This window comes from Myotis nattereri (genome assembly GCF_964212035.1).
Source record: "Myotis nattereri genome assembly, chromosome: 10".
NCBI lineage: Eukaryota > Metazoa > Chordata > Mammalia > Chiroptera > Vespertilionidae > Myotis > Myotis nattereri.
The window spans coordinates 40,300,842-40,319,342 of record NC_138085.1 but is presented as its reverse complement, the minus strand read 5'-3'; the positions used below and the strand labels follow the sequence as shown (position 1 = coordinate 40,319,342).

General features: G+C 56.7%; 1 protein-coding gene across 3 annotated transcripts in view; it reads right to left on the bottom strand.

The window, feature by feature from the left end:
- Positions 1-6,726: 6,726 nt before the first annotated feature.
- SFXN5 (sideroflexin 5) overlaps positions 6,727-18,501 on the bottom strand; it is a gene marked incomplete at both ends in the record, with an annotated part of 100,751 nt that continues 88,976 nt past the window's right edge. The window contains one exon of one of the 3 annotated variants that reach the window (XM_081101099.1): positions 6,727-9,969. In XM_081101099.1, the coding sequence (XP_080957225.1) occupies positions 9,892-9,969 (78 nt within the window). The remainder of the gene's footprint in view (positions 9,970-18,501) is intronic. The other 2 variants (XM_081101102.1, XM_081101103.1) reach the window with 2 other exon arrangements.

Here is an 18,501-nt window from a genome sequence, read left to right as displayed (position 1 = left end):
TTGCCTCGTCACCTCTGTCCACCCCAGGGTCAGTCCTGTGCCTTTGGCCTGGGGCTTCGCATCCACTGCCAGGACTTGTCTTTGGCTCCCTGGTTCACGCCTCCAGCTGACCTGTACTGAGCTAGCCACCAGCCATTTGGTGTACTCCATGCCCCTCAGCACTTCAAACCCAATGCATCTCTCCACTCTTTCTGCAGGATCGCCCACCTTGGCAATTGGCTGAGGTTTTGTCTCTCTTGGGAAACAGTGTACAAGGCTCCTGGGGTGTTGGGAGGGGAGGGGATGAACGGTAGGTATAATGAGGTTTGTGTGGATGTCAAGGATGAGGCCCACTTCAAAGGAGGACCTCCATGCTACAGCTAGGGCTCTCTTAGCCCAAACAGGATCCTGTCTCCCCCTTCCTAAGTCTCCTAAGTGATTCTTCCTAAACTTCTTCCCCACCCTGACCTCTCCTACATCACTCCTGTACCTTCTGCTTCAGTCTCACCCAGGGCATCCCTGTCCCTCAGTGAGCTGTGGGTTCTGCCGTGCCTTCACTTACATAGTTCTTGGTGCCTGGAATGTCCTGGTGGCTTGGTCAATGTTAAAGTCATTGGAAAGATGTCCAAGGCCCAGCCTTGTTGCCGGGGGCACACCTAGGGATCCAAACACAGAAGGTCCTTGTGCTGGGACTATGAGCATCTCACTTGGGGCTAGACACCAAAGGGTTAAGTCCCATCCCAACACCCCTCCCCGCATCAACCAGGAAAATGCATCCCTCACATCCTGCATAAGACCCGGTTAAACCTCAGGTGGACTCTTTCGCTATCAGGCAGGTGGGATGACCTCTTGGAAGCTTGGTGCACAGGTTGGATGAGACTGAGAAGAGAAGACATCCCTTTTGGCATGAGTAATTGGGGGGGGGGGGAGACACGGAGGAATGGGTGAGCCGTACCACTCAAGATTCTCTCTCACTTGGTAGGGAAAGGGTGCAGGGAAATCACAGCAGAGCACCCCCTGTCATCCGATAAAGAGCTGGAAAGGACCCAAGGAAACCTGCCAATCTTCCTAGGCCAGGCCTGCGGGGGGCGGGGCGGGAGTCCCCGAGCACTCCCATCCGTCCCCCGTGTTGTGCCTCTCCCCACAGACGGTAAATATTGGTGTTGTGACTTCATTAATAAAGGCTTCTGTGAGCCTGAAAAACATGGAATCAGGATGAACTATTTTCTGAGCTGTGGGCTTGCCAGGTTTGCTAATTTGGGAGTTTTTGGGCCCTCTCCAGGGAACAAACCAAAGTCTCTCTCAAAGACACACAGATGCAGCCAGGAAGGGGAGCAGAAGCCTCGGAATGATGCTCCCTTCCCTCCCCGACCACTCCTCCCCCTGGAGATCAGGGCCTGCAGGGGTGAGGATGGTGGACAGGAGCTGCCGGGTCAGACCTTCCCTGAAGCAACCTGCTGGGCCATAGCCCTCCGCCCTGCTGGCCTCGGGGGCCCTGCAGAGTCCAGTGGGCTGAGGTGTGAGGAGCTCCTGTGAGGACCCACGTTGCATGCACTGAAGAGGAGGGAATACCAATCCCGGGGAGCTGTTCGTAACTCTTGTGGCCCACGCCCTGGGCCTCACATCCAGGGAAGGATCTTTACACATCCTCTTGTCCTCGAAACTTTCCGGGATTGGTCCCTCGGGCCTCCACAGCCGCATGGCTCGTGCTCTTAGCATCCCTGCACTTGGCTTACACCAGCTCCTCCTCACAGGGGCTGTGATTGCTTCCCGTGGGGCTTTGTGGAACTCACGCCTCGCGACCAGGGTTCTGGCCAGGAGGGAGCCAGGCTGGGCCCACAGGCCTCTCCCAGAGCCCGTGCTCCAGGGCAGCCATGCAGGGGGAGGGGCAGGGCGGCCAGCAGGCTGAGCAGAGCAGGCCCAGCCAGCTTTCCTGTCAGACGGGTGCTGCCAATTCGGAGCCAGACATCAGAACAGGTTTAACCAATTACCCGAGCGCCCCATCTGCTGTCTGGGGCGTGTGTGAGGGTGAGTGCATGTGAGGGTGTCTGTCTGGTCTGGGAGGGCTGTGGGCGTGTGTGCATGAGTGTGACTGTGTGGGTGTGTGTGGGCCGTCGGCTGTGCACGTGGGCAGTGTGGCTGCATGTCCCAGCTGTACCCCCTCATTTGTCAAAGACTGTGGCCACCAGCTTATGGTCTTCCTGTCTCCCCAAGACCTCCACCCAGCACCCCAGCCTCTCATTCCCTCTCACCTCATCCCCACCCACTCTCAGGCCTTATCAGACCCCAGAATTGTGGCTGCTCTCAAATCCCACATTCAGCTGTCCTTTCCCACCAGACCCCATGTTCTTCCCGCTCACTCACTCAGTTTTCCTCCTCCTCCTCCTCCGCGCTTTGACCTCATGAAATTCCCCTGCCGCAGGCTCCTCTATTCTCTCTCCAACACGCTCTGTCCCACTGTTCCTTAGTTGCACCCGCCTGGCAAAATCCCAAACTTGCTTGAACCCGTTTCCTTGTCTGCCCTTGCAGCTCAGTCTGTAAGGACACCAGGCAAGCTTGCTCGATGGCCCCCCCTGGAGGTCGAGATCCCAGCCTCAGCTGAGGCTCACCCCTGTTGATAAGTCCACTCTCATTCTCCATAGGGGACGTCTCAAACGGTCATCCTTCTCCTCCTACCTCCTCTCCCTCACCCTCAGCAGAGGACTTGATTTGCATCTTCAGAGAGAAAAAGGCAGCAGAGGAAGAGAACCCCTTCCTATCAGTCAGGGGCCTGCAGGAAGAGACGGCCCCTTCAAGTGGGGCACTTTGAAGAGAGTTGAATAATGAATTTTGGAAAGCCAGCAGAGATGTTGCAGTGTCCCAAGGTTAGCAACAACGGGGAGCTCACACAGCCCTGGTAAGAGGCAGGAGCAGTTACCAGAACCTGAGAGGACAGCTGGGTGGAGAGGGCCCCAGCTAGGGCTGCAGCCTTCAGTAGCAGGAAGCCCTGAGACTGCAGAGGAAATGGGTGGGGGGAGGGCAGGGAGGAGGTAAAGCCCCCAGTCTCACTCTCCTCCAATCACCAGTTTCCTAGTGGTGATTCCCAGTGGTGGGAACCAGACATCAAGTCCATTTGAGCCAGCCTTTGGGATGGAGAGCTGATGGCAAAGGGTGCAGAGCTGATCTGGAGGGGCCAGGGAAGCTACCCTCTCACCCCGCAACTTCCCGCACTCACACCCACACCACCTGCCTCCAACCCATCCTCTCCACCTGCCTCCTGTTACCACCCAGGCTCCTCTCTCCTCAAGGAGGATCCTCCCCTCACCCTGGAGGACCTCTCTCCTGGGTGGCTCTTTTTCTTCTCTGCCTTTACAGTCTCTTCCACTCTCGCCCATTAGAGTTTCCACAGGCCCGAGAGTCTCCCATCTAAAGCCCTCCCTTAGCCCCATGTCATGCTGCAGCCATTGTCATGTCTCTACCCACCTCACAAGAATTTCCTAACAGGCACTCAGTGGGCGTCCTGCTAACTTCTCAGCCCAGGAAGATCTGACTTTTGCCCTCACCGCACTCCACTGAGATCCTTCTCTGCAGGTCCTTGGTCTTTATCTTCCTTAAACACTCAGCACTGACTAAGTATGTGAACAGCTTCTCCTACTTGAAGGATGCTCATCCCTTGTCCTCTGGGTTATCATGCTCTCCTTATCTTCCTCCTACCTCTTGTCTAGTTTGCTAGGGCTGCCATGACAAGCACCACAGGTGGGGTGGCTTAAACAACTTCTCCTCTCACAGTTCTGGAGGCTGGAAGCCCACAATCAAAGTGCCAGCATGGTTGGTTTTTGCTGAGGCCTCTCTCCTTAGCTTGCAGATGACTATTTTCCTGTTCACATAGAATTCTCCCTCGATGCTTGTCTGTGTCTCAATTTTTTTCTTTTTTTAATAAAAATATTTTTATTGATTTTTAGAAAGGAAGGGAGAAGGATAGACAGATAGAAACATCAATGATGAATCATTGATCAGCTGCCTCCTGCATGCCCCCTACTGGGGATTGAGCATGTGCCCTTGGCTGGAATTGAATCTTGGACTTTCTGTCCGCAGGCCAACACTCTATCCACTGAGCCAAACCAGCTAGGGCTAAATTCCTTCTTCTTATAAGGTCATATTGGATTAGGACCCACCCTAATGACCTCATTTTACCTTAATTACCTCTTTAAAGATCCTCCAATACAGTCACATTCTGGGGAATTAAGACTTCAGCACATGAATTTGGGGTGACACGGTTCAGTCCCTAACACTTTTCTTGAGGCTGTACTTCTTAGCAGCCTCCTGTCTCTCTGTCCAGGCCTCAGAGTTGGAGACTCCTCAAGGTAACATCCCAGACCTTCCTCTTCTCACCTCACATACTACCCTGGGTGGTTGCGGTGTCCGTTCAGCTCCAGGTGCTGTCAATAAATAGACAACATGCCAGTCTGCATATCCAATCTCGAACTGCCTCCTGAGTTCCAGACAAGCACCCATTCATTGTCTCGATATCTCAACTTGGTTATCTTGCAGGAAACTCTATTAACTTGTAAAACAGAATGCATTACCTCCTTTGCAAATTTGTTCTTCCTTCTCTGTTCCTTAGCACCAAGAAATGGCGCCACTATCCATGTCCTCAGCTGCCCGAGCGGGGAACTTGGGGCCATCTTTGACTCCTCCTCTTCCCCACAGCCAATCACCAACAGCTGAGCAGTGGTGATGTCTTCACTTCTCTCCATCCCCATCCCATGACCTGGCCCAGCCCCCATGTCCCCTCACCTGGGCTGCCACAGTGGCCTCTTCCCTGGGCTCCCCAGCAGTCTTGCCAGAGTCCACGCTCCACTCCACTCTGTTGCCAGATGAATCCACTTCCCCACTGAAAGCCTCTGATGGCTCCCAGCTGTCCTCGGCCCTGCAGCAGCTGGCCCTCTTTCACCTCCAGCGTCTTGCCCCCTGTTCTCTAACAACTGAGCTTCTGGCAGCTCAACCCTGGACGGGGCAGAGCGAGGGCCCTGCTTACTGTCCCTCCCTCTGCCAGGCTCACCTGGGCAGAGGAGAACCAGCTCAGGTGGCAGGGGTCGCCCCCTTCCCTCACTGCCTCGCTGAATTGCATGGGCTCTTCAAGGGGGTGTCATCTGCCTATGCCTGTTTGCCCATTTGTTCACCTTCTCTTTCCTATTTTCGTTCTCCCCTTCCTTCTCCCCATCCTTCCATAAGGCCCAGGGAACTGGGGGGAGCCCAGATTCTTGCTCCTTGTGGGGAAGGAGCCAGACTCAGATCTTAGATAAGGCTGCCAGCAGCTAGTGCACCTCAGAGTGGGTCATGGAGAGGGAACACTTCTCGGCTACGGCCCAGAGAGTCACCTGGAAGCATGGGCATGCGGGGCCGGAGGGGGGGGGGGAGGGGAGCATGGCGGGGAGTGGCTGAGAAGTTCCTGTGTGGCAGGCTAGCCAGTGACATGGGGACCGGTGAGATGGCAGGAGCGGCAGCAGCTCTGGGGACTGGGGGAAGCTGCATTCTGAAATTAAGGCGAGGCTCCCCAGCGCCTTGGGAAAGGGCCACTCCTCACTGCCCTCATCCCCCAGCATTCAGACTCTCCTTCTAACCACGGCCTGAGTGGGAGGAGGGAGGCCCCAGGGGCCAGCGGGTGGGAGCCACATTCCTGGAGTGTTAATGATCTCTGGGCAGGGCAGGAGCTGAGACCCCAGACCAGCTAAAAACAACAAACAGCTCCCAGGAGGGATTTGTGTCTGTCCCGAGAGTCAAGGATTTCCGACACCCGGATGGGGGTTGTGGCCAGTGGGGCTCTTAGCAAAGAAATTCCCCAGAGACCAGAAGCCCCCTGACCCAGGAGTATCACTTTGGATCAGACCCTTCCCCCACCCCTTTCCCTCCTCCACCCTCCTAGGGAGGCCCAGCACCCCTGACACTGGGGAGGTGAGAGGAGAGTCTGGGTGAGTTCCTCACCTAGTCCCTCTAACCTCTGTCCACCAGTCCAGCGAACGATGCTGCTCCTGGCATTTTATCGCTAAGGACACCACGGCTCTAAGACAGAATATGCTCCACACACATCTGACCCAAGGAATGGGTGAATGAGTGATGCCGGGGCCAAGCTGGGGCCGGGATCCGGGCTGGCCAGACCCCAACCATAAACCCCACCTCCACTGCATGGTCACCCTGCAAGAGTGGAAGATGCTTGGAGGTCCCAGAGCTGTCAGGAGGCAGCCAAGGCCTGGCCCTGAGGGACTATGGAGGAGTTAGGAGGGGCAGAGTTCTCAGGGCTGGTGCTGGGCACACTGTGGACATCAGGTACCTTTCCACTTGGCTCAAACCTTTCCACCCTGTGTAGCCTCTCTTGGCCCCCAGGCAGCCCAGAATGACACCCACCCCACCACCACCACCACCACCACCACTCTCCCTTCTAGTCCCCTTGACACAAACAGTAGGAGAATCTACTGAAATCCCTTTTCTACTCTAGTTCCTTGCAGTGGGGCCCTTAGTAAGTGCCCAGCAACCGCTCTGCAAAGGGGGTTCCTTCTGCAGAGTTTCAATTCATCTCCGTTGTCCAGCTTCCTGCCCTCACACGCTCTTCTGTCCTTCCCTCTACCCTTCCCTCTGACCCCTCCTGAGCCTGGGTCCGCATCTTCCTCGGGGGCCTTCCTATAAAATCCTTGCGTAGCCGTTGGCTTGTTCCCACTGTGTTTCCCTGCTCCCACCTCTCCACCCATAATTCACAAAGCCAAGCCTTGATGCTTTAAATCCATCATTTATTGCCCACAGTTCATTAGTAGTACACAAATCACAGAGATTGAGAAATTTTCTGAGAAGGTTAAAAAGACACTGCAAAGTAACCCAGGTATGACCGAGGCCCAGGGCTGGGAAACCACCTTGCTTCTGTCCACGGGCCTGTTTCCTCTCAGAACCCCACCCTTCTGGCAGGGTAGAGGCCCAGGACAGGATACAGCCCCCCTCCTCCTCCTCCCCAATCAGGACATGGAACGGGATGCTGGCCATCCTGACTCGGCAGCCATCCTGACATCTTGGGCTTTTGGTCCCTGCACATGCGGACTGTTCTCTGGAAATGGGAGAGGGGTATCCCAAGCCTTCAGGAATGTTTGAAGTGACCAGAGGAGGGCCAGGCAGATACACCAGAGCTGGAGAAACGGCTGCAGGTATGGCCTGGATTCTGGCACCGCTGGGCCAGCCCTGCCCTGACTCAGCCTCCTCCCCAGACATGAAACCATCTTCCCATGAGGCCTCCCTTCCTCTGGCCTCAGCTGAGAGGGGCTGGATGTGAACTGAAAGTTTCCCCTCGTGGTGTTTTTCGCAGCCAGACCAGGGCCTAGCAGCACGGCTTGCTGAATCTCTGACACCGTCACCCTGAGCTATAAGGATCCTTCGCTGCCACCACCCCTACCAGGAGGAGCCCCCTGAAGTCACCTGAAACTGCATTTGGGAGCATCACCGGAAATCAGCTGGGAGATACAGTAAATAGGTTATGAGATGCAGGGGCCACAGGGCTGGGCCGGGGCAGCCAGCCCAGAGGGCGATGGAGAGATCCCATCTCTGCCAGGCCTCTGGAGGGGTTGGGGGTGGAGCTGGGGGGAGCAGTTTTGGTCCCAAGGTAAAGTGCACAAGAATAAGACCCAATAAGCCCTGGCTGGTTTGGCTCCATGGATAGAGAGTCAGCCTGCGGACTGAAGGGTCCCAGGTTCGAGTCCGGTCAAGGGCACATGCCCAGGTTGTGGGCTCAATCCCCAGTGGGGGGCGTGCAGGAGGCAGCCAATCAATGATTCTCTCTCATCATTGATGTTTCTGTCTCTCTCTCCCTCTTCCTTCCTCTCTGAAATTAATTAAAAATGTATATTTTTTAAAAAAAAGACCCAATAAGAGGTAAGGTGGGGTGAGTTTGCAAAAGAGGCCCCAGACGTGCCCAGGCCCCAGTTGCTGGCACATTCACATTATGGCGGAAGTAACGCAAAAATATCTGACCCTCCAACACCACCACAGCCCTTCCCTCTGCTGCTCTGTCTTCCATGCGTGTCGCTGCCTCTCCCCTTCCTGACGGGCAGTGGGTGGGCTGCTCCTTGGGAGAGTGGGGGCCCTAGGGCTGCACCCTGCAGAGCTGGCTGGGAGGTGAGGGCAGCAGGGGCTTCTGGTGGGAGGTCTGGGGCCAGTGCCTATAGAAGACCCACCTCGCCACAACCCCTCCCCAAGGGGAGCAGAGCCTGTGGCCAGGCCTCCGCTGCCCCGCACTGCCTTTCCCTGCACGTACCTGTCCACCTCCAGCCACGTCTCCCCAGGCGGAGTCAGGCACCAGGGCAGGGGAGCCCTGAGGCTGCATGTTGAAGGCTCATTCCAGTTGTGACCAGGTGAGAGGTACCTTGAGACCCATGCGTCCTCTTTTTGGGGCCTTTCAGACGAGAGATTACCCTGTTCACCCCACCCAAGCCCTGATTTCCTCTGCAGAGCTCTCCCCTTTCCTGGCCTGAACTGGAAGGGAGGCGGCAGCCGGCAGCCAGGGGCCTCAGAGGCCAGTGCAGGGTGAGAGGCGGCAGGTGGATGTGGCTCCCCACTCCAGCCCAGGCATCCATACTACCTCCTCCTTCACAACTGTAAAGTGTTTGGCAAAGGCCCAGTGCTCCCAGGAGGAGGGATCACTTACAGAACAGCAGAGTCCGGGTCCTGAGGCCAACTGCTGGCCATGCCCACAGGGACCCGCCCCTTTCCCAGTCCAGTGTCCGTGTTGGGATGACCAGCATCTGAGCGGGACAGGCAAAGACGGGATCTAGCTGGACGAGCAGGCGGGAATCCCTTGATCCAGTCCTCGGGCTCCAGACATGGGGGTGGAGGCTCAGAGAAGGAAGTGGGCTTGTCCAAGGTTACGCCACCGGCCAGAGCCAGCGCCTGCTTTGATTCCCGGGTTGATGCTTCCTCTCCGATAGGTGCCTAGAGATCTGGCCTTTGTACTCTCGGGCACCGGGCCCTCCTGCTCAGTGGCAGTCAGCCTGGCTCCAGCCCCACACTCGGCCCTAATGCCCAGCTTCCAGCCTGGTGCAGGGAGGAAGATCTTCCTGCAAAGGCCGGGCTGCATGCCCCCGGCTCCTGCCCAACATCATTCCTTCTTGGGGCTTCTGGAGCTGGGGTCATCTCCGGCGCCTCCCAAATATCGGGGCTCCATGAAGGGTGATGCCAGCCCATGTGCCACTGGGCTTCATGTAGAGGAATCGGTTCTGCAGGTGTGGCCTGGATCTTGAAGGCCAGCCACACTCTGAGCCAGCTGCCCATGGAACCTTCCAGAGACTTCCAGTGCTCCTTGATTTCCTGGGCCACCTCCTGAGGACCTTAGTCATAGCTGGCTCATCCGGCGAGGTGTAGACTGCCTCCCCTCCCTTCCCTACCCCTGAACACCCAGGGAGACGTCGGTCTTGGCCACAGCAATATCTTAAATCTACCAGCCCCACCACCAAGCCAGCCAGCTCGCCGCAGGCCTACCCCTACTCCCACCACCAGACCACCTGCTAGCAGCATCTGGGCAGCTGCAACCAAGGCTTGATTCTGATAAAAAATAAAAATAAAAAGTATAAAAGGATCCTAATTCTACCCTGTGGGCACTCTACAATTTTTCAGCTTCACACATAATTGTGCTGAGTAGAGTTTTGGCAACCCCACGTAAGGCCCAGAAATGCACTTGATTATTTTTATAGGAAATGTGTCAGAATTCCTCTCCCTTATGTTAACAGGTGAATAGATTAGTCTCCCTACCACTGTGGATGGAGACCCCCCCACCCCCAGGTGGTCCAGGACTGGTGGGGCCAGCTTGCCCTCCCTGCAGGCACTACTCACGAGACCCCTTCCCCACCCCCAGCTCCCCAGGCTGGACAAGGCTGCATCCCCAGGCCAGCCGGCCACCACTCACAGCCCCTTGTTGTACACCACTGTCCGGCTGCTGGTGGCCCGGGCAATCTCAGGCTCTAACTGGGATGTTTCGATCTGAGGAGAGAGAACAGAGGGAGGAAAGGTGAGGGGGATGAGAGGGGAGGGGTGAGTGGGGAGGCTGGGAGTAGCAGTTAGGACTGCTCTGGAGCCCACAGTTGCCCCTGGCACCCCATCTTTAATTTTTTCTGCCCTCCTGCTAAGGGGCTCACAGTATCCCTTCCTGCCCAGGCCTCTTCCTCGGACCCTGTGTCCATGCAGGTGAGCATCCTATGCTCTGGCCTCTGAGTTCTGTGTTTCTCTCCAATACCTTGTCCATTGTGCTGCACAAATCCCTTCCCAGGGCCACACCCTGGACCTGGTCACCAACCAGGGCTGCTCTACCCAAACTCCTTAAATCCAAACCCTACTCTCCCAGACCCCAATCATTCCAGCATCCCACTCACTCTCCCTGTCTGTTTTCTCTTAATATATATTTTTATTGATTTCAGAGAGGAAGGGAGAGGGAGAGAGAGAGAGAAACATCAATGATGAGAGACAATCATTGATCGGCTGCCTCCTGCACACCCCTACTGGGGATTGAGCCCACAACCCGGGCATGTGCCCTGACCGGGAATCGAACCATGACCTCCTGATTCATAGGCCGATGCTTACCCCTGGACCAGGCCAGCCAGGCTCCCTGTCTGTTTTTAGACCACCGAGACCTCAGGGCTCAGCTTCCCATTCTCCTCCTCTAACCTGGACGTGAAGGGCTATCACTTCAGCCCCAGGTCCTTCCAGCCCTGACTGGCTTTGGAGAAAACCCATCATGCAGTCTCCTTGTCTCCACTTGAACCTGACCACCTAATGGAGACATTCAACATTCAGGGTCCATGACTTTGGCTGGATCCTCACAGTAGCCAGCAGCACCCTCACCCCCTGGCCACATCGCCAGGCACCTCGCTCTCCCATTCTCCACAGAGGCCTCCTCATCCTCAGCTCCCCCTCGCCCTGAGCAGATGAGCCTCCTCACTACCTCAGGGAAAACAACAGAAGGCGTCAGAAGGAACCCATTCATGTCCCATCTCCCATCGGTGCCCACACGCTGCTCCACACCTGCCCTCCTGCTACCCCACCCTCCCCTCAGAGGTGTTCCCATAAGCCCAGCTCCCCCGTCCCCTCCAGGAGCCCACTCCTGGGCTGCCCTCCCGCTTCCCCACCTTTTCTCTGGCTGACTCCTGCCCTCCAGCATTTCCACACAGACCAGCACCTTCTGTCTAAGAAAGACCTCCCCTCAACCCCACGTCACAGTGTGGCTTCTGCCGGCGTCTCTCCTCCCAGCAACCACAGTCCTTTAAGGCACTACCTACAGCCGTAGCCGCCTCCACCTCCTCACCTCCCGCCGGCTTTTCAACCCCCAGGAAACCTGGCTTCCGTCCCCACCACGTTCCACAAAAAATCTTTCTCTCCAAGGTCACCGCTAACCCCCCTTTTTTGTGTGTGACATCCACTGGACACTGTTCAGGGTCCCTGGTAGGGCTCTCTTCCCTGCACACACAGCCTTCTCTGTGACTCCCCGATTTGAGGAGTCTCCAGCCACATTTCCCCCCGAGTCTTGGGCCCACAACAGACTGCTTACTGAGCATTCTTGTGATGTCTCCTGGGCACCTTAACGGAACCTATCTAAAACGGAACTGAATCCACCCCTGCCCCAATCCAGCCCGCCATGCTGCCACCTAAAGGTGCTCTGGCCGGAGGACCCTGGGGCCCAGGCACAGGGTGCCACAGACCAGCGCTGGCTGCAAAGACCTTGGTGGAACACAGGCTGCGCAGGTCAGAGGCCAGACAAGAGGGGGCTTGATGTGGACTAGGGTGGTGGGCATAGCAGTTTCTGGAGAAGGGGGACCCTTCCCCTGTAGTCCCGGGTACCCCAATACCCAGGCTCTGGCCATCTGAGAGGGCCAAAGAGACAAGAGCTAGGCTCAAGGCCTGGGCCTCTTCCCCGCCCCCTCGCCTCAAACCACCTCCCCGTCCCCACCCCTGCTGGCCTCCGAGTCCCCTCCACTCCACCCGCTCGCCTCGTCCCCACGCTGCCACTGACACAATGCACAGCGCCCACGCTTAAAAATCTAAATGCTTTTGAAAATGTTTAACCTAGTTAGACAAATTAGCAAAAATTTGTGCAAAACAATTTAGGTATTTAAAATATTCAATGTTTTTAAAAAACTGGAAAACTGTTCTTAGCTTTCAGCTGCAAAAACCAACAAAATATAACATCCCAGCAATCTTACCATGAGGTGTAACATAACCCTTCGGGAAAGCTGTTAAACAGCTACTGAGGCATCCTGGGAAATAGCACTTCATTTATTCAAATGCACATATGTCAGGCTTTTGCACCATATGTCATTCCAAGCTATTTACAGTAATAATTAAATCTTAATCAACGTTTAACCTCTGTAAAATGTTTGAAGAATCCTAATCACCCTTCAGACTGCACTAATGAAGGAGAAATATATAAACATAAAAGGAAAATGATGCATAGATATCACGCTGGAAAGAACAGTAATTGCAAAATTGTATTTCTTTTAAATATAATCAGTAAATGATGTAAAGTAAGCCAAGGAGTATTTTAAGTTAAGACATCTTGGATGTCAGAGGTGTGAGCAGCTAATTTTGTTCTGCTACCCATAACAGATGTAGCATATTTTATTTTAGTGCCATTATTAGCAACTTCCCATGCCGGCTTTCACTGAAGCACCAAGGCCCGCATGAAAATCGGAGGGAGAGGCTGCTGCTCACCACCACAGTGGAGGGCCACGGGCCAGGGCCACGGCCACTCGGCTCACTCGCTGGAGAGGGCTGGCCCGGTGACCCTCCCAGTGGAGGCTGGCACAGACCCAGGCCCCCCAGGCCCCCCCAGGCTCCCCACTGTGCTGAGGGCAGCTGGTGGGAGGGACGCAGGGGCGAGATGCAGGCAGTGGGAAGGTCCTGGGGGGAGGTGACTGGGGCACCCAGGAGCAGGGGCTTGGGGACAGAGCTGGCATGCACGGCTCTTTCTCACATTTCAACTCCATCAGCCTTCAAGCCAGCAGATGTGTATGGCTGCCAACTCCATCCACCAAGGCTGGGCACACAGAGATGGAGAAGATCAGCCCCTTGCCCTTGAGGAGCTCCAAGCCTAGGGGAGGAGCAGATAGGAAAGCAGATGGATCCCAGAGAGAAAAGTGCCATGGAAACTGGGGAGGGGGCGGAGTCAGCATGGACTAGTGAAAGAGCAGGGAAGGAGGACTTCTCAGAGGAGGTGGGCCAGGAGGAGAAGGGAGCATTTTGACCAGAGGGCAAGAAAAACCTGCTGGGAGAAGGAAAAGCACTCCTGGGCCAGCATGGCCTGCTGGCTGTGGGCAGTGTTGGGCATGTGGGGTATGTGGCAAGAAATGGAGGTGGGGCTGGGACAGGCAGGCGCTCGAAGCCCAGGCCAGGCGGAGGTGTCAGCATTTCATCTGAGGGCAACCAGGCAGCGGGGAAGAGTCTGGGCAGGGGGAGCTCCCCTTTAGAAAGGTCTCCCTGGTGGCGGAGGGTGTGGGGGACAGACCGGAGGAGTGGGCGGCAGCTGTGGGAATCCGAGAGGTGCCGGGCCCTGCCCTAAGACGCTGCCACCGTGGCTGAGAGAAGAGCGCCCGCGGGGATCCTTTCCGAAGATGAAACCCATAGGAGTTGATGACCAATCCCGTGTGGGGGTAAGAGGGAGGTGTCGAGAATGACTGTGCGTTGGATGATTCCTAATTCTAACTCAGGAGCTGGGTGGCTGGCTGTGCCGTTCTCAGAGGCAGGGAACACGGGAGGGGGAGGGGGATGGGTCAGGGTGGGAGGTGATGGGCTCAGGTTCAGCCATGATGAGCCTCCCAGCCAGACAGGCCGGAGAAGCAGGCAGGTCCCCGGCTCTGGGGCTCTGGCCAGGGGTCTGGGCAGGAGGACGAGCCGGGATGTGAGCACAGCCGGAGCCCCCGGAGTGGAGGAGCTTGCCCAGGAGAGCAGATGGCAGGGGAGGGTGCCAGGCCTGGGGAACAGGCACATTTGAGGGGCGGGCGTAGGGAACAAGCCCGTGATGGCGGCCTGAGGGGACCAGCCCAAGGAGTGGAAGCAACGGCAGAGGGTGCCACAGACACCAGGCTGAGAGGCTGTGGTCTTGGCACTGGGATTTGGTGACCCCTGGAGTCCAGATGTCCTGACCTTCACTCAGTGCTGAGCCCAGGCACAGCCTCTCACTTCTGTCCTGGGCCAACTCCACTGGCCACTGGTGAAGACCCCTCCCGCTCTCTGGCCACAGTGGGGGGTTGGCTCAATAGCCCCCCATCTTGAGGTCTCATGCATCTGGACCACTAGGATTCCTCCGCGCTGGGCTAGCGAGGGAGGCTGGGGCAGGGGCGCCTGGGCTGTACCCTGCCTTGAAGATCACCTGCCTTGGGTATGGGGGGCTGTGTCCTCCATGGAAATCATACCCCGGGCCCTGCTAGTAAATAAATGTGATTCAGGACCTGGGTGAGGGCAGTGGAGCACCCTGCCGCTGCCCTACCCCCTCCGGAGTCCCCGAGGCAGGGACAGAGAGTTGTGCTGTGCTCTTGGAGTCCCCTGCCGTTTGGGGGACTGGTGGGTAAGACGCAGAAGCCGGCCGTATGTGCCACGTCGGAAGTACAATGAACGGCATGTGGCTACAGTGGCTCCCAGGCAGGTGTGGTGGGAGGGAGGTGCCGGGCCCAGTGGGAGCAGTGGGCACAGCAAGGCAGGGCCAGCAGCACCAGCTGAGTAAAAGCTGGAGCCCCAGGACAGGGCCTTGGTTCTGACCACAGAAGAGCTCCGAGGGGCCACCTCTGGGAAGAGGGTGACAAGGAGAAAAGTGGCCACAGGGAGAAGATCTAGTCCCAGGCTGCCAGGTGGGGGCAGGCGGCACCTTAGGGCCCCTCTGTTCATCTGGTGGACCCCTCCCCAGACACCTGCTGGCCAGTCAGCAGGGGCCCTTGAGGGAAGGGAGTGCCTGGGATGGGGAGCCAGAGCCCTGGAGGGTGGGGGCCGCAGGCACCAGCAAGAAAGCTGAAGTTATGCATCAGCACTGGCTGATGGAACCCCCAGCCTCAGAACGGGGGTGCCATGAAGACGTGGGTCTGCTGGGAACATGCCCACCCTGCCACGACATAAGCATTGTTGCCCTGCTAGCATTCCGGGACTCTGAGCCGGAACCTGCTCCCTCACTCCAGATCACCACCCTCCCCCCCCCCCCGCCCCCCCGCCCCATATCAGAGCCCCAACTCTCGTCTAGACCCAGCCAGGCCCTGCTGCCCCTCGCAGCTGCTACCTCCAGACCACTGGTTGCAACTAAGATCAGAGGTAGCAGACATAAAGCACCACATCCTGTATCCCGCAGCACCCCCCTCCCCAAGGCCCAGCTGGCCCCAGAGTCCCCTAGAGCAGCCCGGCAGCCTTCCTGTGTGGCAGGGGAAGGGTTAACCCTGAGCTATTTGCCTCTGTCCCCTGGCGCATCTTGGGTGGGGGGCCAGAGTCAGGAATGCATTTGGGGCCACCCTCTGCCTCTGCAGCCTCGGAGCACACACACCTGCAGCCAGCGGCCAGCAGATAGTTTACATATTTGAACCTGGAGCTAAGGTGCCGAGACATAAACAGGAAACTGGATCCGCAGCCTGTGCCCCATTCTCAGGGGCTTTTACCTACTACAAAGCACTTCCTCCTCCTGGCCTTTTTTCTGGTGGCTTTTCTGCCTCCTTTTCAAAGGCACAGGGCTGGGGGCTGGGGTGTTCAGCGTGACCCTGTGACATTGTTCAAAGCTGCCTCCTGCTCCTGGCCAAGGGTTTGGGCCTCCGAGGGTCCACAGGTGGCGACAACATTGACACGGGGTCCAATGCCCAGGCTGGAACCTGACTGACCCTGGCACCTGGCTGGCCCTGTGTGCCTGAGGCCTCTGCCAGGCCTGGAACCAACTTGCCTGCTGGGCAGCCACATCCCATCCCTTCTCACCAGGGTAGGGCGGACCTCGGATCTTGCTCAGACACACACATCCAGGCCCCACCTTTGGGGAAGTTATCCTGATGGGTTTGTAGGGGTGTTAGGCTGGGGCGGAGGAGTAGCTGAGGCCTGAGCCTTAGACCCTCTGTCAGGCCTCTAGTGCTGGCTCTGGGCTCCCATTGACTTCCCAGTGAATGTGAGCCTTCTTGGCTGGACGCTCAAGGCCTTCTGGAACCTTCTTCAGGTTCATCACTCACTGGCTTCTCTCTATTTCCAATACATTGTATGTTTAGGCTTCGAGGCCTGAGTCCAGCTATGTCCTAATCTTTTAAGGCTGCCTCCTCCAGGAAGCCTCCCCTGATCTTCTCAGACCAAATCCATGCTGCCACCCCTGGTACCCCTGGCACTTATTTCCATCTCCATCACATCTCCAGTCGTAGGCCAATTTGTACACTAACCATATGTGAACACAGCAGTCCCCCACCTCAGCCCAGTGTGAGCCACTCGAGGCAGCTCAGCATTCCTGTGCCTTGTCACTATAGGTCCTCCATAGAAGCTGAATCACATTGAACCAAGCTCTCGAAGCGCAGGAATCCTGTCTTATCTTTTCCCTCCCAGTGGGTGCTCAGACGCCCTCCCTCCCTCCCTCCCGCACCCCCTCCCATTTCGGAGCTTTGTTCCTGAGTGCCCTCTGGTGGACCAATTCCAGAATCATTTTCTGTCCTAAGGGCCTCAGTGTTTTCATATGTGCAGTGGGAAGATTTTCTACCCTTGGGTTTGGGATGAGGATAAATCAAGAAACGGATGGGAGAGCCCTTCGGAGACTTAGAAAGCCTATGGGATACGACGTAAGGAAGGCAGGGCCCTGTGGCTATCCCCGTGCCCAGGCCCAATCCTGCCACCTGCATCTCCTCATGGCTCACAAGGTTAAGCACTTCGCACATATCGGTGCTTTTAATCTTCTCAATAGAAGCTTTGCACAACCAAGCTTCCTCCTGCCCTGTCCTGAATTCATCTAGGCGTTCTAGAAGGTCCTAGAAAAAACCAGGAGGGACAGGCGGAGAGGCAGCCTTGCTGAGGCCTGTCACAGGGGCATGTGTGTGCATGTTCAAGCGTGTGCCTGTATGCACGCGCAGGTGTGGGTTGGGGGTGCGGGGAACAGGCAATATGACAGGTGGCGTTGGCGTTCCTGGGCTCCAAGCAGCTTTGCCATTCCCATCCATCCTCCTGGGGGGTCCTGTAGGCAAACTCCAAGAAAGCAGCGGGCGGGGAGGCAGCAGATTTCTGATGGCAAAAATAGCCCACTTTGGAGTTCAGGAAGGACTGATTAAACCAGTAAACGAGAAAAACCCCAAACAAACATCGCTATGCAAAGTAGGAGATGGATTTGAGATTGGAGGGGAGGAGGCCCCTACTCTGGGAGATGGTGAACACCTGTGGGCTCAGGAAAAACACAATGTCCCCTGGGCATTGTCTCTGGCCTCACATCAGCCCTGAGGAGCAGGAGAAGTAGGAACCAACAAGGTCAAGGTGAGCCCAGAGGACCCATGCTTGGCATTAGGTGTTGATAAAGAGTGCCAGTTCTCAGCCTTAGGGACACCCTGTGTGTTAAGGGAAGGAGAAAGTGAGATGGGACATAAAAGAGAGATGGGACACAGGAAACACACAGCACCAGAGTCTACATGTGTGAGGTCAAACAAATCATGGTGGAGCTCATCTGGGAGGACTTCCTGGAGGAGGGGTCACTTATAGAACAGCTTGAATGAAGACCTGAGCTCATTCCCAACTCTTGGTTGGGAGTTCACATGCTTTTCCAGAGTCAGAGAGGCAACCATTTGCTTCTGGGTGGGTCACAGCTCCCAGCCAAGTTGGTTCATCAAAACCACCAAGGGAAGAGAGATGGTAGAGATTCTGGTACCCACTGGAGTATCCATATCCTTTTCCTGTACAGGGACTCCATGCCTCTTTGTTTCTTAACTCGGAAAGCTGGAGGGGGAGAAAGGAGGAGTAGGGATAAGGAGGGAGAAGGGGGTGGCTGAGCCTGACCCTCAGGTATCCCATGTACCACATGGGCCTGGACTCTAAGCCACCCTCTGGGGCCAGGGCAAGATGTGGCTTGTGAATGGTAGGAGGCTGTACAGTGGGCCTGAGCCGTCCTCAGAACATGCTTCTAGTGCCCTGGACCCTCTGGGGTTGCGGTGAGGAGGGGCCAGGCTGAGAGGGAGGGGTGGGGGGTTAACAGGGCTGCCATGGAGCTCTGAGCAGGAAGCCCTGGGGGCTCTGATGATGTCTTTTCTTCCAGTCAAGGTGTTTGGCAGGAGCTGGAGGGGCAGAGGGAGAGTGGGGAGGGGTCCCCCGCTGAGGTGTCAGGGAAGGCCAAAGGGCAGGAGCCAACAAACCCACAAACACAGGGCAAACAGGCCCAACAGGATACAATCCTGGCTGCCAGCGAACCTGACTCCTTGGCCCCACTGGGCTCCTGCAGCGCTGATGCGGGGGAAGAGAGAGACACACTCCCTCGGACAGCCCACAGCCCTACAGAGCAGCCTAGGCCCCCTCCACCCGCAGCCCAGCCAGAGGCACACGGCCCCCTCT